Source organism: Podarcis bocagei, assembly GCF_964188305.1.
Source record: "Podarcis bocagei genome assembly, chromosome: 4".
NCBI classification, from domain to species: domain Eukaryota; kingdom Metazoa; phylum Chordata; class Lepidosauria; order Squamata; family Lacertidae; genus Podarcis; species Podarcis bocagei.
Genome location: NC_138128.1, coordinates 38,980,615 through 38,999,691, shown reverse-complemented (window position 1 = coordinate 38,999,691; position 19,077 = coordinate 38,980,615). Strand labels below are relative to the sequence as shown.

Here is a 19,077-nt window from a genome sequence, read left to right as displayed (position 1 = left end):
AAAAGTGAATTGATGGAAACTGCACATCTCCCTCCATGTGAGTTCTTACATACATGATATGTGAACAGGTACTTACCAAAGAGCTGGTATAAGTTGGGTCTGAGGTGTCATCTTGTAAGTAACGTGACAGGCCAAAGTCAGATACTTTGCAAACCAGGTTGCTGTTGACCAGGATATTTCTGGCTGCAAGGTCCCGGTGGACATAATTCATTTCTGCAAGGTACTTCATACCAGCTGCGATCCCTCGCAACATCCCCACCAACTGGATGACTGTAAACTGCCCATCATTTTGCTGTATCAGTGAAAGTTAAATGAAAGAATTAGCATTCCTCTGTATTCAAAGAATCCAGGCTGGGAATAGTATCCTACAATACGGGCTCTAAGGAACAGAGATCTATATGGCCAGATAGGGAGGCTAATTTTGGGGAAATGTGAAAGAAGAGGTCCCAAGAGATGATAGGAAATCTCAGAAGCAGTAGCTGAAGGAAGGAGAAAGAACAGGCAGTAGACTGGAAACTAATTCTAATGAAAGCGTAAGTGGAAGAGATGGAGTGCCAACGAAAATATGAGCAGGAAATGAAAAGAATTGAGAAAAGGAAGGACCAATGAAGGCTTCTCAAGGAAAAAGCCATTGCCTGCTATGGCAACCTACACCAACCTGGTATACTCTATATCTTAAGGTACCCCTGCCCGTACGGGCCAATCTTGACAGACTCTAGGGTTGTGTGCCCATCTCACTTAAGAGGCCGGGGGCCAGCGCTGTCCGGAGACACTTCCGGGTCACGTGGCCAGCGTGACAAAGCTGCATCTGGCGAGCCAGCGCAGCACACGGAAACGCCGTTTACCTTCCCGCCAGTAAGCGGTCCCTATTTATCTATTTGCACCCGGGGGTGCTTTCGAAATGCTAGGTTGGCAGGCGCTGGGACCGAGCAATGGGAGCGCACCCTGCCGCAGGGATTCGAACCACCGACCTTTCGATCGGCAAGCCCTAGGCACTGAGGCTTTTACCCACAGCACCACCTGCGTACCTTATATCTTATTGGACTACAACTCTATATCTTATTGGACTACAACTCCCACCATCCCTGACCATTGGTCATTTTGCTAGGGCTGATGGCAGTCCAAAACTTCATGAGAGCACCAGAATGGGCAAGGCTGGTCCAAGAGCAGGAGAAGCTCCCCATTGGTGTCAGAAGAAGAGTTGGAGACAATTTAACAGTCCTAGGATGATGGTGATTATTTATATCCTGCCCTTTTCCCTGACAGAACTCAAGATAAAAACAAGAAGTGCTAAAAACATAGAAAAATCAATAAAATCTGTTTAAAATACTTATCAGCTGGGTTGCTACAAAATGCAGTAAACATTTGGGCAACTTCCAAACAGATTTAGCAATAATTACATTAAGGCCAGGATGTCATTGTTGTTTTGGACGATTTAATTTGGAGGGAAAGGCATGCTCCTGCATTTGCAGGGCCGAATTGCACAGTGAACACCTCCACAAGAGCTGGCCTCATTAAATCGATCCAATTTCATTATCACTTCAAAAAGAAAGAAAGTCATACTTACTCGTAAAAAGGAATCCAGGGCACCATTTTCCATAAACTCTGTAATAATCATCACTGGGCGGCTTTTGGTGACCACCCCCTCTAGCCGAATGATGTTTGGATGATCAAACTGACCCATGATGCTGGCCTCACTCAGGAAATCCCGCCGCTGCTTCTCAGAGTAGCCAGCCTTTAATGTCTTAATAGCCACATAGATTTCTCTCTTGCCAGGCAGTTTGAGGCGCCCTTTGTAGACTTCACCAAACTCCCCTGTAATGGAACAGGTACCATTTACAATCGACTTTGCTCGTTCTGCTATTTTAAAGGGGGGGGGGGAGAAATGAGAGCTACCCAAGCTGAGGACAAGGTGCTTGGCCAAGGCATTCTAACCATTTCTTCAAAAAGTGAATGGCAGGAAAACACATGTCTAAATACCAGCCCTGTAATAAAGCGAGCAGAAGCAACACACAGCATAATTCTTGTACCTTTAACTATTGTCAAAGAGGGAGGTTTGGGCAGGGGGGGGGGTTTTCTTTTAGCCCTATCACATGACATGACAGTATGACATCACAATGCTGAAAGGTCCAGAAACCTCTGTTCCAGCTTCCTGCAGGCTGGGTCTCTCCAGATGTTGCTGGACTTCAGCTCCCATCAGCTCTAGCCAGCATGGCCAACAGTCATGGATGATAGGAACTGTAGTCCCAATATCATTTTGATGGCTCCAGGTTGTCTGAAACCCTGGAGAGCAGCTGCCAGTCAGTGTAAACATTACTGAGCTAGATGGACCAATAGTTTGACTTGGTACAAGGCAGCTTCCTGTGGTGCTTCCAACTAATCGGCCATCAGTTAATTCAGTAGAAATATGTTTTATGTTGTAATCTGTTTCATTGAAGAGAAACTTCCTAACAGGAAGAACTGTTTGAAAGAGAAACAGGAAGTGGTGGGCTCCTCTTCACTGTCTGCAATGCTGAAATTGAATTTTGCCAGGGATGCTGCAGATCCTGCAAAAAGCAGAGATCTAGATGACATCCAAGGTCTCTCCCAAGCTGTCATACTAATGGTACAATCCTCTACGTGTATACTCAGAAGCAAGTCCTACTGAGTTCATGGAGCTTTCAGTTACATAGGCATAATACTGCAGCCTTACTCTGTGAAGTCTATGTGCTAAGTCTTACTGAATTCATTGGACTTATTTTTAAGAAAGTATACTTAAGATCAAGTCACAAGATAGGCAAGACAAACATAACTCTGCCACAATTAGTAAGAGAAGAAAAGCAACAAATAGGATAGAAGAGATCCAAAACTGTTTTTATTCCAATTTTACACCAAAGCAGACAGAAAACTATTTACAGTGGACTTCAGTGGAAGCAGACAGGTGAAATTTTTAGAATGGACTTCAGTGGAAGCAGAGTAAAAGGGAAAGGGCTTGTTGCTTGAGCTGCTCCCCAAGGCTCTTGTGAGCTACCAGTGTCTTCCATCTTGTCTCATAAAATGGGGAGGGAAAGGCTTTTGTGGAATGAGTGGGAGGCTTGGTATAAGGAAAGAAAGTGTGGTTGGGAGGGAGATAAAGTAAAAGAGAAAATTAAGGATGCTTCCAGACAATGGCTCATAAAATAGGCACAGTACCAACTCCAGAAGAGGTACTTCCTATTCCAAACATTTGGTGCTATGATGGTACTGCCATTGTTGTGCCACCCAGACTGCCTCTAGTCCATTTGGACAGACAGTGATCGGAATGAAAATCCACTTGCTGTACATCTGATGCTCAGAAGCAGCTTCATCTGGAAGCACCTTTAGCAGAACAAGAAGCAACACTGAAGCGCTGAATGCAAATAGCAAGCAATGAATGCAAACAATAGCTTGGTGCAGATTATAAGCAACTGGTTATAAGGATGCTGTAAAGAAAGAAAGAGCAAAGAGATATAGCAGCAGATGGGCTCTGACACATGGGAGTTGGGAAATTACATGCTAGCAAATAAACAAACTTTTCTGAGGCAGACTCTAGATGCCCAGAGCAAAGGAATGGGCAAAAAGTATACTCTGGTCCATTGGTGGACTACAGGCCACTTTCTGATGGTTCATGTAGTGTAAAGCTGGGCTGAGGAGCCTGTGGCTCTCCAGGTGATGTTGAACTCCAACTGCCATCAGTCCAGCTAGCCTGGCCAATAATAAAGGGTGATGAGACTTGTAGTTCAACCATGTCTGGAGGCCTACAGGTTCCCCTATCCCTGTTATAAAGAATGCTGGCCAATGTGCTCCACCCAAGCACTTCTTATATTCTCAGGAAAGACTGCATACTCAGGATTTCCACCATTTCATAATGGTGGAAAGATTCTGAGTATGCACACTTACTCTGTAAATTTGGGGTGAGGGGGCATTGGAAATCCTTGGGGATGGTAGTTGACCAGTCCTCTCATGGTGTAGTCAAAATGCAATACTTTGCTGTCTTCAGGTTGCGATACTTTCCCCTTCTGTTGGACTTGATGGGCTTTGGGATGCCTACCTATGGTCCACTGCAACCACAAAGATTCTTCCCCCCCCCCTTACTTGGCTACTGTTAACTAAAGTTCTGAACATGCTGCTCCCTCCAGCGGGGGAACTAACCTCCTTCTAGGTGAACTGTACTTCCTGGATCATTTGAAGTTGTACAGTGATGAAGCAACATTCACATAATGTTAGCACTGTCTTTGGGAATGGGTCTCTGGTATGATGAGTTTGAGAAGTGCTCAGGGGCAGTAGTTAAACTGTGCCAGTCCTGGGTAAGCTTACCATGAAGATTTAAAGGGAACAAGTCAAACAATTTGCACAAAATAACAATGAATCTCCTAAATGCTCTTGTTCACACTGTTGTTTAACACAAACGGCTGGTTTTTAATAACTAGAGGGTAGGTTGTTGTTGTTGTGTGTGTTTTAATGGCAAGTATGCAAGCTTTTCCTTCTGAAATTAGCTAACGGCCCCAAAAAGGTAAGATTCCTGCTGTAGCAGATAAGAGAGATGCTATAAACTAGGGAGCTATTGCCCTACCTATTTATTGTTAATTAAACTAGGGAGCACAACAATGTATTAAAGTGAGTCAATTAATTAAGCACAGTCTCTTAAATCACAGAAGAAGATTCTGTTAGGCTTCCAGGAGAAAAGTGCCAGTCCACTGTTAATTGAGCTGAATGAGCCTGAGCATCCACAACAGAGGAGGGAAGGGAAGAAAGCAGGAAGGTAAAGGAAGGGAAGGGGAAAGGGGGGAGGGATGCCACTGAAACCTGCCCAATGGGAAATGAGTCACACCTGCTCCAATGACTTCTTCAATCTTCACGAAAGACACATCAATTTCCTTGGCAAACTCACGAACAGCTTCATTGGGGTCCTCATACGTAAAAGGGTCAATGTAGATCTTCATTCCTGGGGAGCCTTCTCATTTTAGAGAAGAGAGAGAAAAATCATATTCATCTCCGGGGAAAGGGATCAACAGCACGTCTCCCCCTAAACCTTCCTTCCTTGCCTATCTGTACAATCAGCTCCCCTATTCACTTGCTCTCTTGTTTCATTCTTCCTCTTATATTTCTCTCCGCTTCCCCTGCATTATCTTTTCTCCTTGAAATGTATAACGTATTAGTTATAACTGGCAGATTGGGAGCAGGCCATGGGTTGCACCCAGAAAGTGGGTGCACACTGTTATTTATTGAAGCAGTACCAAATCCATTAGCAGGAGAGTCAAGGAAAGAACTGCAGGTAGAGATCAATATTTATCAATCTGACACCTTTCCTGCGTCGGTCTGATTGGAAGGGTTATACCAGGTGGCTGTGCTATAGCAGTGAATGCAGGGCAAAAATAAAGATAAAAATCAAAGAGAATAGCAGCAAGCTGAGAGAATAAATGAATGAAGAGGAGGAGGAGGGGGAGAAATGGAAGAAAGAAGGAAATCGCTTTGGGAAAAGTTGTCTCAGAAATGAAAAAGAAGAAAGGAAAGAAAAATCAAGAGGATTCAATCACAGTGAAAATCATCACGGTGTCCCTTCTGAAAGAGGAGGCGTATACAGATGAAGGACCTAAGAGAGTGCAGAAAGTCATTTGTTCAGCTTTTTGACATTCTAGGAGCTTTCCAGTTGATTCAGATTGACCACCTCTGTAGCCTGGTGTTGAATGCCTCCTTGCAAGCCCTCTCTTGTTCAGGCTGAACATTCAACCCGCTAGAGGGAAGTTACAAACGAACACTAGTTTGCTGTTTTTATGGGAAAGATGGCAGCAGGTTTACGATGCTGCTGTTCATGCATAATTTAAGCCATTTTTATTTACCCAACATACCTTTGATAGTTTTGTGGCTGCTACTAAAATGACAGAATGCAGCAATTACAAACGAGTGAGCATCCTAATGATAAAATACAGCCTCCATAATAAATATTCTTGGGGGTTTGCTTTAGCTTTCAAAAAGCGTCACATGGCCCCTTGCAGCAGGCTGCCAAATCTCTACCAGACATGACTGGGAACTTGTAGGCTGCTGCAGGGAGTTTGGGAGGTTGCCGGCAGGAGTTAACTTTGGTAGAAACCTCATTATTTCACTCATTAAATTTTAAGAGAGATCTCACACTCAGGAACACAAATCGCATTGGTGGAAGCGTTTCCTCCCATCTGGTGAACATTAAATTGTGGAACCCGTGAATCTAACAAAGGCTAGTCAAGTTGCTGTTTTGAGATTACACTGCAAACTTGAACGCTGGGGGAAAACGATCACTTTCACCCATTACAAAGGCAACCGATGTATTTCTTGTTTGCGGCCTGGTACTAGTAAAGAGAAGTGAGAGCTCTACCATCTCCCGAACTGCTGCTTAGTCCTCTCGGGCCTTTTATGCCGTTCACCTGTCAAATTACCTGGCCTGCAGGATCCAAAAAGGTGTTGCTGCAGCTATGAGGCCCAGCAGGCTGAAGCTGAAAGTCCCAGTCTTCTGAACGTGAAAATGGGCTTCGCAAGTAGTGAAAGTCACCAGAGCTAAACATGGCATGTATTATATCACACCACCCTTTGCCAACCTGGTGCTCTCCAGAAAATTGTCCTTCCATTTCTTCTTCAACTCTCTCTTTGTATTGTACACTATTTTCATAGAAGCGGCTAACCTAAGATTTGTCATATGCTTTTGACCAAAATGAATCACTATATTTAACACCTGAAAAGATTGCCAGAGATACTGTTGGGTGATCTCAGCAGGCAATCCTTGGAATGCATTGCACAGTTATCTTGTTTTCACTGGAAAAATAGTAATCCTCTTTTATTCTGGGCAATGGCACTAAGGTCAGCCCCACTGTTGTGACTCTCCTCTTCCCTACTCTCACCTGCCCCTTTCTCTTTCCATCCTATTATTAACTTTTGTTCTAGCATCTCATCTCTCCTGGGATTTGCTCCTCATCTTTTTTATGCTTGGCAATCAGTCAGAGAGCAAACACTCTGCACCTCTTCTCGGCTTAGGACTGCAGTTTTAATGTCTATATAATTAATCCAATCCCATTCAAGCATTATTCGTTTACCACATATTTAACGTAAGTAGCAGCCGTAAGCCTATGAAACATGAAGATCCAGGTCTAGAATATCCCAGGACTGCAGAGGAGTCATAAACTTTGAATTCTGTTGTGGCATTTCCAGACTCCAGAGTTTCTATGAGTCTTGAGAATTCAAAGTGGCTGACACAAGTCACATACGAACAGGGCAGAACGTCCATTCCCCACCAACTGCTGGTTGCTACTCATCCGGATGGTGCACCACGTCTAGTAGAAGCAGCACAGGTGGCATAGGACACAACACCTAGTGAAATACCAAACCCTTACAATAGTTCATCTCTCTTCCTTGCAGTACAATTCTTTCACTTACAGCTTAGTAGTAAAGCACTAAATCTGCCAAAGGGAAAGCTGTAGCTTACAGGAAGGCAGCCTTAGGCACACACTGGGCCAAAACTCTATCCTTCCATTACTGATGGCAAAACCTGCGATGAAGTCATCCATGCTTTGCCCAGTTCATAAATCTTTTTACAGCTTCATCACATACATTTTTACTGTTCCATAAATCCTTTTACAAGTGCAGCTGATGCTCTAGCAGGATTACAAAGGAATTTACAAGATCATAACCAAGGCTGGCTTACAGATTAGAAAAGCAAAACAAACATATAACGCAGAAGGATCAAGGTGGGGACGCAATGACCTTGGACTTAGTGCTACCCACTCGGCCAGTGTAAAATGGCTTCTAAACATCCAGGAGAAAGGTATCCATGCTGCTGACAAACCGCTCTGTGCTCATAAGAAGTCTGAGGAAATCTGCCAGAGTTTGGAACCAGACTATGGATAAAGGCAATCTGACATATTTGAAACAACATGTTTGGAAGTGTAAAGTTCAGTACAAAGACCAAATCCAACCATAGGGCTATCAATAAAATCTTTATGATTCGTCTACTCAAAGATGGCGAGTAGAACAGTGTATATTCCTAGTTGACAGGAGCTGTTTGGTTTTCTTGCTGAGAATTATCAACCTCTCTGTTCTGCCTAAAGAAGAGGACTTTTCTGCCAGGCGTGTACACACACACACACACACACACACACACACACACACACACACCCCACTTACAAGCAATAGACTCAAGTGACCGCATACACACACAGCACCAGAAAATAATTAATTGGTTCAATTCAAACCCAGAAATGGCAGGAGAGAAGTACAGAGTACTCATGGCTTACAAAGGGACATTCTCCAGATTCCGAAGAGGATGTCAGTGAGGGTGAAGGAAACCCCATAGAGCCCAGAGGTGCAGCAGGGCTCTGCTTAGGCTCTTCAGCCTCCCCATCTAACAGCTGATGTATAGGGTCACGCAGCAGCTGCTTTCCCATGCATTCTCCAGCCTTCTGCTGGCCCCAGAGTTTCAATTCTAGTTGTGGATATTTTTGGATCCAGTATTTTGGTACGGATTGAAGTGAGAGGGCACAGAGGGAGTTTAAAGGGTGTTTAGAGGTGCTCCCCACTTTAGTTTCACTGAAGCATGCAGCTGGGGAGAATGCCTGTATCTCAAAGTTGTGCATATTTTTCTGCACCACCAGCAGATGGCAAGCTAGTGAAAGATGCATCTCTCTAATTTTGTGTTTCAGGGTTTTCAAGGACACACACTTTGCATCTTGCATGGATATTTACCAAAACAATAACTGAGAACATGAATCCAGTGGAATCGCCTGGCTATGAGGCTATATACACAGTATTAGCATGGGCACACAGCTCTTGCCAGCACACAAAATGGATCATGAACTTTTGGAAATTACCTTTAAGATGTAGGAGAGCTTTATCAACAGCTTTAGCCAAAATAGCTAAATGGAACCTCCACATATAGAGGTAATGTACCTATGTATATAAATACCAGGTGCTGATGATAACAACAAGGGAGGTCTTCATGTCTAGCTTGTGACCATGGGAAGCATCTGGTCAGTCTCTATTAAAAACAGAATGCAGAACTAGATGGACCTTGCTCTGCTCCAGCAAGCAATTATTGTCTTCTTAACTTCTTACTTGTAGAACAAGATACTGATACTCTGCAAGCAGGCACATGGAAGAGACTGGCTTGCCAACTGAGGCTGCCTCATTTGTGTTTGGCTGCTTATTGCATCTAGGTCATTTAAATGCCAGCACTCCAACACTCAGAAAATGGTTTGAAGAGTTAATTAGACAGACTAACTTAGATGTTTCATTTGGGGGAAAAGATATACACTGTAAGGATTTCTGTTTTACTGTTGCAGTGGTAGACTATAGCACTGGCTCTGCAGTGTGCCGAAACAGAATTGAAAGTGTTGCTTGTTACCTTGTACCCTTTTTTATTTACATCAGCCAAGTAGAGGGGGCTGCAGGGAGTGCTCTTACTAGAGCTTTGCGGGGATAATGAGGGACTTTTCCATGCACTCTGGTTTCCGTCTTGGCGTTCCATGGTGCCAGAAGCAGTTTAGTCATGCTGGCCACATGACGCGGAAAGCTGCCTGTGGACAAACGCCGGCTCCCTCAGCCTGAAAGCAAGATGAGCACTGCAACCCCATAGTTGCCTTTGACTGGACTTAACTGTCCAGGAGTCCTTTACCTTTACCTTTGCTGAGGGACACTTTCTCCCCACTACAAACATAAAGAAATGGCCCTGACCTGTGGATTCTTCCAAGACCTGGGATTTTAAAAGAAAATCTAGCCTGCTATCGTTAGCAAAATGCCTTCTTTCGGGAAACCTTCAATGACCTCTTATGTGCATATTTTCATATTCATGTGAGAATGATCTCTAGCCACCCCAAGCCATTCTCCAGACCTTGGGTTCTCTGGGCTCTCTTGGCCATTACTTCCTCACTTAACCTTTCCACTGAGCAGAGCATCCTGTTTACATAGCTTTCATTAGTAGTCACCACAGCTTTCCCCATCCATCCATCCATCCCTATACTCAGAATTTATGGATGGAATTCCAAGCAGCGCTAACGAGATCACTCCATCAGCACAAACATTTTTACTTGCCTGGTGGCAAGATCTCCCATCTCCCCCTGCTGCATGCTATTCTGGGTGTTCTCTCACCCCTCTTTGGGCTGGTAGGAGGGCATGAGAGCACACGGGGAGGAAAAGGGGGAAGCCCTATTGTGCTAGTGGGACTTGTTGCACTGGCTCCAGCTAGCACGCTAGGTAAAGGTAAAAAGGTAAAGGACCCCTGGATGGTTAAGTCCAGTCAAAGGAGACTATGGGGTTGAAGTGCTCATCTCACTTTCAGGCTGAGGGAGCTGGCGTTTGTCCACAGACAGCTTTCTGGGTCATGTGGCCAGCATGACTAAACCACTTCTGGTGCAATGGAATGCCACGACGGAAACCAGAGAGCATGGAAATGCTGTTTACCTTCCCACCACAGCAGTACCTATTTATCTACTTTCAAACTGCTAGGTTGGCAGGAGCTGGGACAGAGCAATGGGAGCTCACCCCATTGTGAGGATTTGAAATGCTGACCTTCTGATTGGCAAGCCCAAGAGGCTCAGTGGTTTAGACCACAGCGCCACCCGCAGTCAAATTCCAGGAACAGATTCTTTTATTTTGTGCAGTGCAGGCCTTGCCCAGAGGTTGCCAAAAGCACTTAATCTGAAATGTGTGCAGTCTTCAAGGCACTATCAGTGGTCACCTGGGATATGCACTTTTAACAATGAGCTGCTACTCAGATTTGGCATCCAGGTGGGAGCTTTTTCCAAAAGAGGCGGGCGAGCTTTGAAAATAAAGGAAATGCATTGGCAGGATTGATTCAAGGCATGGCACCCTACAGATCAATGCAGGAAAATATACCTGCAGAAACCTTTGTTTTGTCTCAGAAGGAACGAGTTGATCTGCTGCCTATTAATAACGTTTAAAATTTCTGCACAGAGGTGGCCAGAATTTATGTGCTGCCTTACCTACATATTTTTGCTTTGCTTTATGCCAGCTGTCTCAAATTTATCCTGATGGGCTGCCCTTACAATGTTCCTGCCACTGGGCTGTGTGTTTGCTTTTGCCTTATACGAAATAATTCTTTCCATTAAAAAAAAAAATGCTGTCAGACAGAGAGACAAAGTGCTGTTTTGGGGAAAATGTCAGCAGTGGGAACACATCAGAGGACCAAGGGCATAGGGAGAAGGACTGTAATGGCTCAGGGAACAAGGCTTTAGCTAATGGGCATTAAAAAGTGCAGAAATGCCACAAAAGAGTATCATGGCAGTAGGGAAGAGGCGTATCATGTATACAAACAGTCCAGCGGCGTTTGAGGAGTGGTAAATATGTTTGCTCAAAGATTTGCTGGCTACAGGGGTACGAAGGTCATACTGAAGAAGCTCCTGCAGAGCCCAGAAAGTAAAAATCCATCCAAATGTCATGACACAGAAAACTAACTTGCTGAACAAAGACGCAGCAAACAGCAACCATGGGGATGTGTGCATTTTTATATCAAAAAGGGAAGTTTCTACCTGTATTGCAAAAACAACACTAAGACAGGGAGGGCAATCTGCTCAAGCGCTGGGTCAACTTTTTTCTATTCATCTACATCTCAGGACTACCATCAATCTCAGTAAATGTGATTCAAACCTAGGCCCACTTCTCCAACATTACACATTCCTACTCACATTCAAAAATGCATATAGAAATAAGCCAGAAATCCATGTCTTTCTAGCATCATATATATGTGTACTTTGAATAAATTTCTAGAAGCTTTGAAAAGTACTGGCCTCACATTTATTTATTTGGAATGGTATGTGTGTTCCATACTTCCTCCAAAGAGCCCAAAACAGGGTAAGTAGGGTTTTCTGTAGAAAGGAAGTGAAATTTCTTAGACTTGGATTTTATCAGGAAATTTCTGAGATTTTTCTTGGTCTCACCTATCTAGAAAAATTAGACCACTTTGCAGAAATTTCTCCACCATTTTGGATGGGGGGCCATATCCATCCCCTCCCACAATGCCCTAGAATGACTTTTGGAAAAATTTCTCATCCCCTGGAGAAATTAAGTGAATTCCTCTCCCCATAATTTCTCTGCCCACAAATATGGTGGAGAATTTCGAGAGGCAATTTGCACAGAGCTGTAATTTTTAGATTATCTTGCAATTGGGTGTTGAAGGGAGTCCAACAACATTTGGGGAGATGTTCCCCATCTCTGTTATCTCTGCCCCACCAGCTCTAAGGGTCACTGTTCTATAAATGGGACCCTCAAAGATGTCAGACTCCCAGAGCTAAGTTCCAAACACTCTCATATTTACATTTATAGGTATATTGATTTATTAGCATCCTACAGGTATTTATATAACATATATTGTCCCTTACTGCTTAGTAAAAAAAATAAAATCAGTTGTGGCAGATAGATGCTATTTGTGCTCTGTAATTTCAGATTTACCAGCATGTTAGTTAGAAAGTTGATATAATAGTGTAACTTTATACTTTTGGTTTCTGAGTTATGCTTTTTTGGCAATTTTCACAATCTTCTGTATAGTCTAGTATACTGACATATATTTTGTACTGAAGTAAACATTTTAGGTAATCTGATCACACGTTTCCTTAAGGGGTATTACACATTAGCAGAAAAATATGGATAGTTACTGTATCCTGATTCACTGTTGCCGAGCTTAGAAACTTTCTATGCAAAGGATCCCATCATCCATATTCACATTGGTCTCATTAAATAGCTTTAAAATTATTTAAACCTATTAGGCTCCAGGACTGAGCTCTCTTGGCCTCTGTTTTCAGCTTAATTATCTTCCCTTAAGGATAAGAAGTGATCCAGGGACATTTTGTCCAAAAGTTAAAATTAAGAAAATCTCAGGGATATACAACAAAGCATCTGAAGGTCAGGAAGTACAAGAGCAACTACAAATTTAGCAGGAAACCTTAATTCCACCTTTTGCAGTACGCTCTTGGTTAATCTTTAATTCCGTGGCTGCGTGTTCATGATCCGCCCATTTGAATTATAATGAGTACATTCTCCCCAAGAATTTAGGCTCACATTTTCCTTTTAAAGAAAGAGAAAGTCTGGGAGGCTTCTCTCCTAAAGTGCAAATTGGATTTTAGCTGCTCCCAATTTGGTTTTCTTCCCCCTATCTCATTTCCTGCTTTGGCTGTGGTTTACATAGGTATTGCTGCTGGCTGTAATCTGAAGAGCCCTAAAGAGCTGTGTGCATTTGTGTTGGAGATTTCCCCTGAAACACCTGGGAACTGTCGAATATAATTGTTTGCAGCTGGTTCTGCATGCACAGCAAGCACGTAAAGTATGTGTAGGTGCAGGCGGAGAAGTGTCGATGGACAGTGATTACTCACTGGCCAAGATTGCTGCCTTGCTATTTTATTATCCTATTAACTTTCCTAATACAAGTTATAAAGGCTCATTTGCTGCCTTTCAGGAGAGCTCCGTTTGCATTCTGGGAAGGATCTGGATATGATCTGTTTACTAAACAGCTGATGAAAAGCCATATGCCTATATTTCACTGTGGTTAATCAATCTATGCATTTCAAAAGGAGGAAGTTGGAAAAACCAGGCACTTTATAGAATGGGGGGAGGGAGTGTTTGTTTATCGATTCCCTCCAAGACCTTGCCTTTGCTCATCAATCTAACTATAGCAAGCAAAAAGGCAGTTGCTCTTTACAGTAATTTGTGACAAACTCCCATTTCTGCTGAGCTGAGGTCTGTGTGTAGGCCTCTCTCCTAGGACTCATGTGTAAAAGGGCTGATGACAAGCGCATACTACAAGTAACTGGCTGACAAGCAAGTGCTGCATACATCTCAGCTTCTCATTTTTCCTAAAACACACATTTGTAAAAAATAATGGCAGAACCTGTTTCAACATCTGACTAAACAAAAGCCAGGAGGCACAAAGGCTGAGGACTTCCTCCAGTGCTTTTTGAAGCCTTACATTCTCCCTGTTTCCTTGCTGCCTTTTTAAAAATTTGCTCTGCAGAGTATCTCCTGAGAAAATCCCCACTTTCATACAAGCTTAAACATCTTCCAGCAAAACGCTTGTTCTCGATTTAAGTTCTCTGCCAATGTATTCCTTGAAATGATCCCTGCTCCCCTCCTTAGTTATCTCAGTACTGTCCATCTCTCTTGTCATTCCTTCCACTTGTCTTTCACTCTCAGCTTTATCTTACTTCCAAGACAGACCACAATGCTTAAAGATGCCTTTAAAGTGTAGGTATTTTTTAAAAAATGTATTTTTTGTTGAATTTTGATATATAAGGTAGTAAACTGCCTTGGGATGAATTTTATTATCAAAAGGTGGTGAATAAATTTAGGAAACAAATAAATCTAATTGACATTTCTCAACCCTGCCCCAATGAAAAACAGTTACATGGAGTTGTCCAAACTTTCCTGGCTTCTCCCGCCACTCACCTCGACCAGTGCTGTAGTGTTGTAACTTGTCACTGTATACTGCCTCTTTGCTGTAAGCTCGCTTCCTAGGAAAATGAAAAAGAAGATGCCATTCAATCAGTGCCCAAGGCTGTAAAGACAGACCAGTTTGTCCTTATTCACTGCACCTTTGTGGACAAATATGGAATTAACATATCAGGTCTGGCTCAAGGACTGGAGCTGCCTGAGGCGAGGGACAAAATCGCACCCCATCCTTTCCGTGTGCGGGACCAGATAGACAGTTGAATCTTACTTCAACATTGGTGACACTGCAGCAGTCCCCACAGCACCTGAGAGCAGTAGGACAGCTTTGGGGGCACAGCTCTGTCCTCCAACATCTCATCGCCAGTCCCCATCACCCGGGATCTGTCACCAGAGGCAACCTCCCTAATAGTCAGAGCTGGCCCTGCAAACCACAAATTGAGTTTTCTACCAGAAACTCCTCAGGAAGTGTGTATTTTGGTATGCCTGTGTGCATCAAGCTCAGGACCAGTAATGGAAAGCAACAGGCATTTGGAAAGGAGCTTTCTCGGGGAAAGTGCCATTAAATGCAGAGACTGACGTAGCTCGTGTTGTTGTTTAAATCTGGCACCCTTCATAAGAGAATACATGCAAGATTCTGCCCTGTGTGCAAGCATGTCTTAGCAATAGAACATTCGCCCCTTTAAAGAAGGTGTGCTTAAGCTACGCAAGCCAAATATCCATTAGCACCTACACCGCGCTTCTTATGTAACCATTACAGATCAATTGTTAGCTCCTTGATTCCATTATCCAGCGCTGCCCTGCAGTAAATGTGTGTGTTTCCACAATCTCCTTCAGGAAGATTCAGCCTTGGAATGAAAGCGAAATTTATAATGTGGCAAATGGTACCTGCTGCAAACAATTGAAATAGCCACTAAGGAGACAATAAAGACGACCCCTGCTGCTGCAGACCCGGCAATCAATGGCAGTTGTTCTCTCAGTTCTGACTTGTAGTCATCTGGAAAAGAAAATACATTTGTAACATTCTTGCCTGCTCATACAATCCTTTGCTGCTAATAGCGAATCTCTATTATTTATTTACTAGCTTTGTATGCCACCATTTCTACCAGGAATTCAGGATGGGTTACATAGGTGATCCAAAGAAGCACAGATCCTGGCTGAAGGCCAAGACCCCTGGAATCCCACGCATGACAGGGATTGTAACAATGGCCAGCTTTTGCCATTTCTATGTTAGAAGGGCTCTCAGATCCTGAACTCTACAGTTTGGCAAGTTGAGTGTTGAGGGCTATGGAAGACAAGCACTTAATAATGGCTCAGTTCATATGGAACACCAAATCATTTTTCGTACTACAAGAAAAAGCCTGGAAGGAGCCTTAGACACTTATATTTTTTCTTCCATCTCCATACTTCCCTTGCAGACTCAGAGAACCTAATTACTTTTTGGTTGTTGTTGTTTTGCAAACCTCAGTTTACCATTACACCAGAACATGCAAACTTTGGCTTATGTTTGCCCTGCAACCCAGGACCTAATCCAGGGAAATGATACCCTTTGCAGTGCTTTCTGGCTTTCTCAATAAGTTGATCAGATAGGAAGAACTCTTTATTTGTTCAGTCCTTACCACAATGGACCTGCACATCAATTAACATTTTTATTTTTATTAAAATTATTGTTCATCTTCTGATAATTCTCTCTCTAAGTCCTATCAGCTTAGAATGAATTCACACAAATGGAAATATTTCACACTTCCTTTTAATTTTCTTCCTCTCGTTTTGCAGCTAATTACTGGTAACCTGTTTTATCTCCTGCTTGATGCTTAAATCCTGTGCAAAATCTCATTTAACAATCAATTATTATTTAATAACATACAATATCCATTCTTGCTGTATTTCAATTAACTGCTTCTATTTCAGACACAGCATTCTCCTTGTCTGCCTAATTGTAAGTATTGGAGAAAATCATTTTTTAAAATGTCCATCAGTTATGTGCTGTGTGTATGTGCTCCCCATACCCTTCCTCAATTAAAACTTCTGGACACTAGACAAGGAGGCATTTGTAGCAAAAGTGACTTTGCTAGACTTTGAAAGAACCTCTTAAAAGTGCTCCATGGAGGGAGCCACCTGAATGGGGGGGGGGATTGCTTGCTGATCTTTAGCTACGCTGAGAATATATTACTGAAAAGAGTATATTTTGTTTCAAGCAAAGTAAGATTTGTCTAACCAGGCATCATCAAAAAGTCTCATATATATATATGTCTCCCCTGAGGTTTGAGCTAGAACTTGAACAATTCTTCAAAATATAATTAACCAAACATGTTGGTTTTTCAATCTTTAGGTTCTGAGAAAATTAATTGTGCACATTTAAAACTGAACCTTGTCCAGTTCTACAGATATAGAAATTATGATACAGTCAAGATTTTTGTGCTTGACGCACTATGGGAATCACATGTGTGTCTAAGCTGTGTATATACAGCAGCGAATTGCTGGTTCAGTGACACATGTCAACACCCTTCATGTCAGTGTGTATATCTTTCAAACCAAATTGTCTCCCTAACAGATTACAGTTTTAGTATGTACTTTGGATGTACACTTTAAAAATGCAATGACCAACCCATTCTTAGTGAATAACTATGTGAGATGCTTTAATCCTGATGAACTGAGAGTGGCTGTCAATTGTAGACAAATCTTGAACACTAATACTTATTTAGTATGGTAATAATAGAAAACAGGACCACAGAACTTTATCACAGTTCCTAATCGTGTGTAGGGTTCTATTTGCATTCAAATGACTGCAAGGTGGATAATCCACTTCAGTTCTTCCCTGCTCAGCACAGAAACAGAGGGGTAAGGGCTGGCACACATGGGCACATTGGGGTGGGGCCTGCTTCATGCCTCCTGATTGGGTTAATTTCCTGTTTATGTGCCATACCTGCACAAGGCTGTGGTCATGAGCTTATCTGTTTACTGCTCATTCTAGAGAAAGCAAGTCTAAGTTTTCAAACCCCTGCATGCTAATTCTTGCAGGCTATTGGGGCCAAAATAGTGGCCATGTTTGACACAACATATACAGAAAACCCTCACTGGTAGAGAAAGATGATGCCTCTGGTCTGATTCCACAGTGGTGGCGAGTGCCAAGGAAGATACTTTGCCTACAGCTGGAGAGCTAATCTTTATCACAGAGTTCTTCCAATTATGCACAATTTCCTCTGGACTTTTTCTAGGCCTGCTTTTTGGAGGAAGGTCCCACACATTCTCTAGTGCAGCGAGAGGAAGGACTGGCCACCAGAGTAAATTCAAGAGTGCATATGTATACAGTGGTACCTCGGGTTAAGTACTTAATTCGTTCCGGAGGTCCATTCTTAACCTGAAACTGTTCTTAACCTGAAGCACCACTTTAGCTAATGGGGCCTCCTGCTGCCGCTGCACCGCTGCTGCGCAATTTCTGTTCTCATCCTGAAGAAAAGTTTTTAACCTGAGGTACTATTTCTGGGTTGGCGGAGTCTGTAACCTGAAGCATCTGTAACCTGAAGCGTATGTAACCCGAGGTACCACTGTACTCTCTTTTATGCACTTTTAATTGGCTGCTTGTTGGTAGAGTGTTGGGCTATTGTGCTTAAGTTAACAGATTTAATCTACCAACCTTAAACTAATGTACACGGGCCTGTCTCTTCTGAAATTCAAAAATGAACTTGTGACTGTTGCAGTTAGACCTTGGAAGGTGGTGCAGTGTTATACAATCAAAGGATACTGGCAAATACAGCCAGGCTCTGAATGTTTACATTCAGTTTATTTCTCAACTTCCTATAACTTCAAACAAAATCTAATTTTATTATACCACCATAGTTGCTTATTTCCTAGAACTACAGATTTACATGTTGGGTGTGATCAATGAGGGATAGCACACCACACCACACTCATGTATAAATCATATATTATGCAGAATACTACCCACTGCTGGATACAGAATACTGGGCCACTACTCTGACCAACAGAGGTTAATCTGATCCCTCCCTAGCTTGCATGCAAACACTGAAAACCCATTCATATGCAGTTGGGCGGGGAATCGCTTGCATGGTCAGGGTAAAAACAGAGATAAGAGATTTCAGTCAGATTAATCCTCCAGCTGGCAATTAATCAAACATCTCTCTAAATCACCAGTCTCTCTCCACACTGCCCCACTGGGAGGCAAGGGTTTGGAGAGACAAGTTGATTTAATCCAATTATAGCTTAGAGGCTCGACAGAGTGCAACCTCCTTCCCTCTGTTCCTTTCTCAGTTCCCTCTCTGCTCCCCCCTCCTTTTTTTGTTACACTTACCATCCGTTAAGGTTTGGAAGCACATTTTTCCACTGTATTTCCCATAGCCAGCCACTGTCCGAGCCCGAACCTGTACCACATACACCATCCCTGGTCGCAGCCCATCAATCCGTGCCGTGTTGGTCTGGCTCTTCGCCATGGAGGAATTGTACTCATTGTGGTCCTTCAGGGAACAGCAAATAGAAAAGAGAAACATATGAGTAAAAGTTATATTTTGGGGATCTTATTTCCAAGGTGTACTTTTGTGCCAACGGCTTCTTAAAGTTAAGATGGCAACAAAAGGCAACATCAAACATCTTCCTTGTATTTCTCCCTCAACAGGGCCAAGGAACAACGTGCAACCACTGACATTT

The 19,077-nt window shown here is 42.9% G+C and overlaps 1 protein-coding gene across 15 annotated transcripts in view; it reads right to left on the bottom strand.

Moving 5' to 3' along the window:
* Positions 1 to 19,077, bottom strand: part of EPHB1 (EPH receptor B1) — a 366,648-nt gene that overhangs the window by 41,339 nt on the left and 306,232 nt on the right. For 14 of the 15 annotated variants that reach the window (XM_081192559.1, XM_081192560.1, XM_081192561.1 and 11 more), the window contains 6 exons: positions 18,725 to 18,887; positions 15,301 to 15,409; positions 14,413 to 14,477; positions 4,829 to 4,951; positions 1,568 to 1,815; positions 77 to 292 (listed from right to left, as the gene is read on the bottom strand). In XM_081192559.1, coding sequence (XP_081048685.1) covers positions 77 to 292; positions 1,568 to 1,815; positions 4,829 to 4,951; positions 14,413 to 14,477; positions 15,301 to 15,409; positions 18,725 to 18,887 — 924 coding nt within the window. The remainder of the gene's footprint in view (positions 1 to 76; positions 293 to 1,567; positions 1,816 to 4,828; positions 4,952 to 14,412; positions 14,478 to 15,300; positions 15,410 to 18,724; positions 18,888 to 19,077) is intronic. The other variant, XM_081192563.1, reaches the window with a different exon arrangement.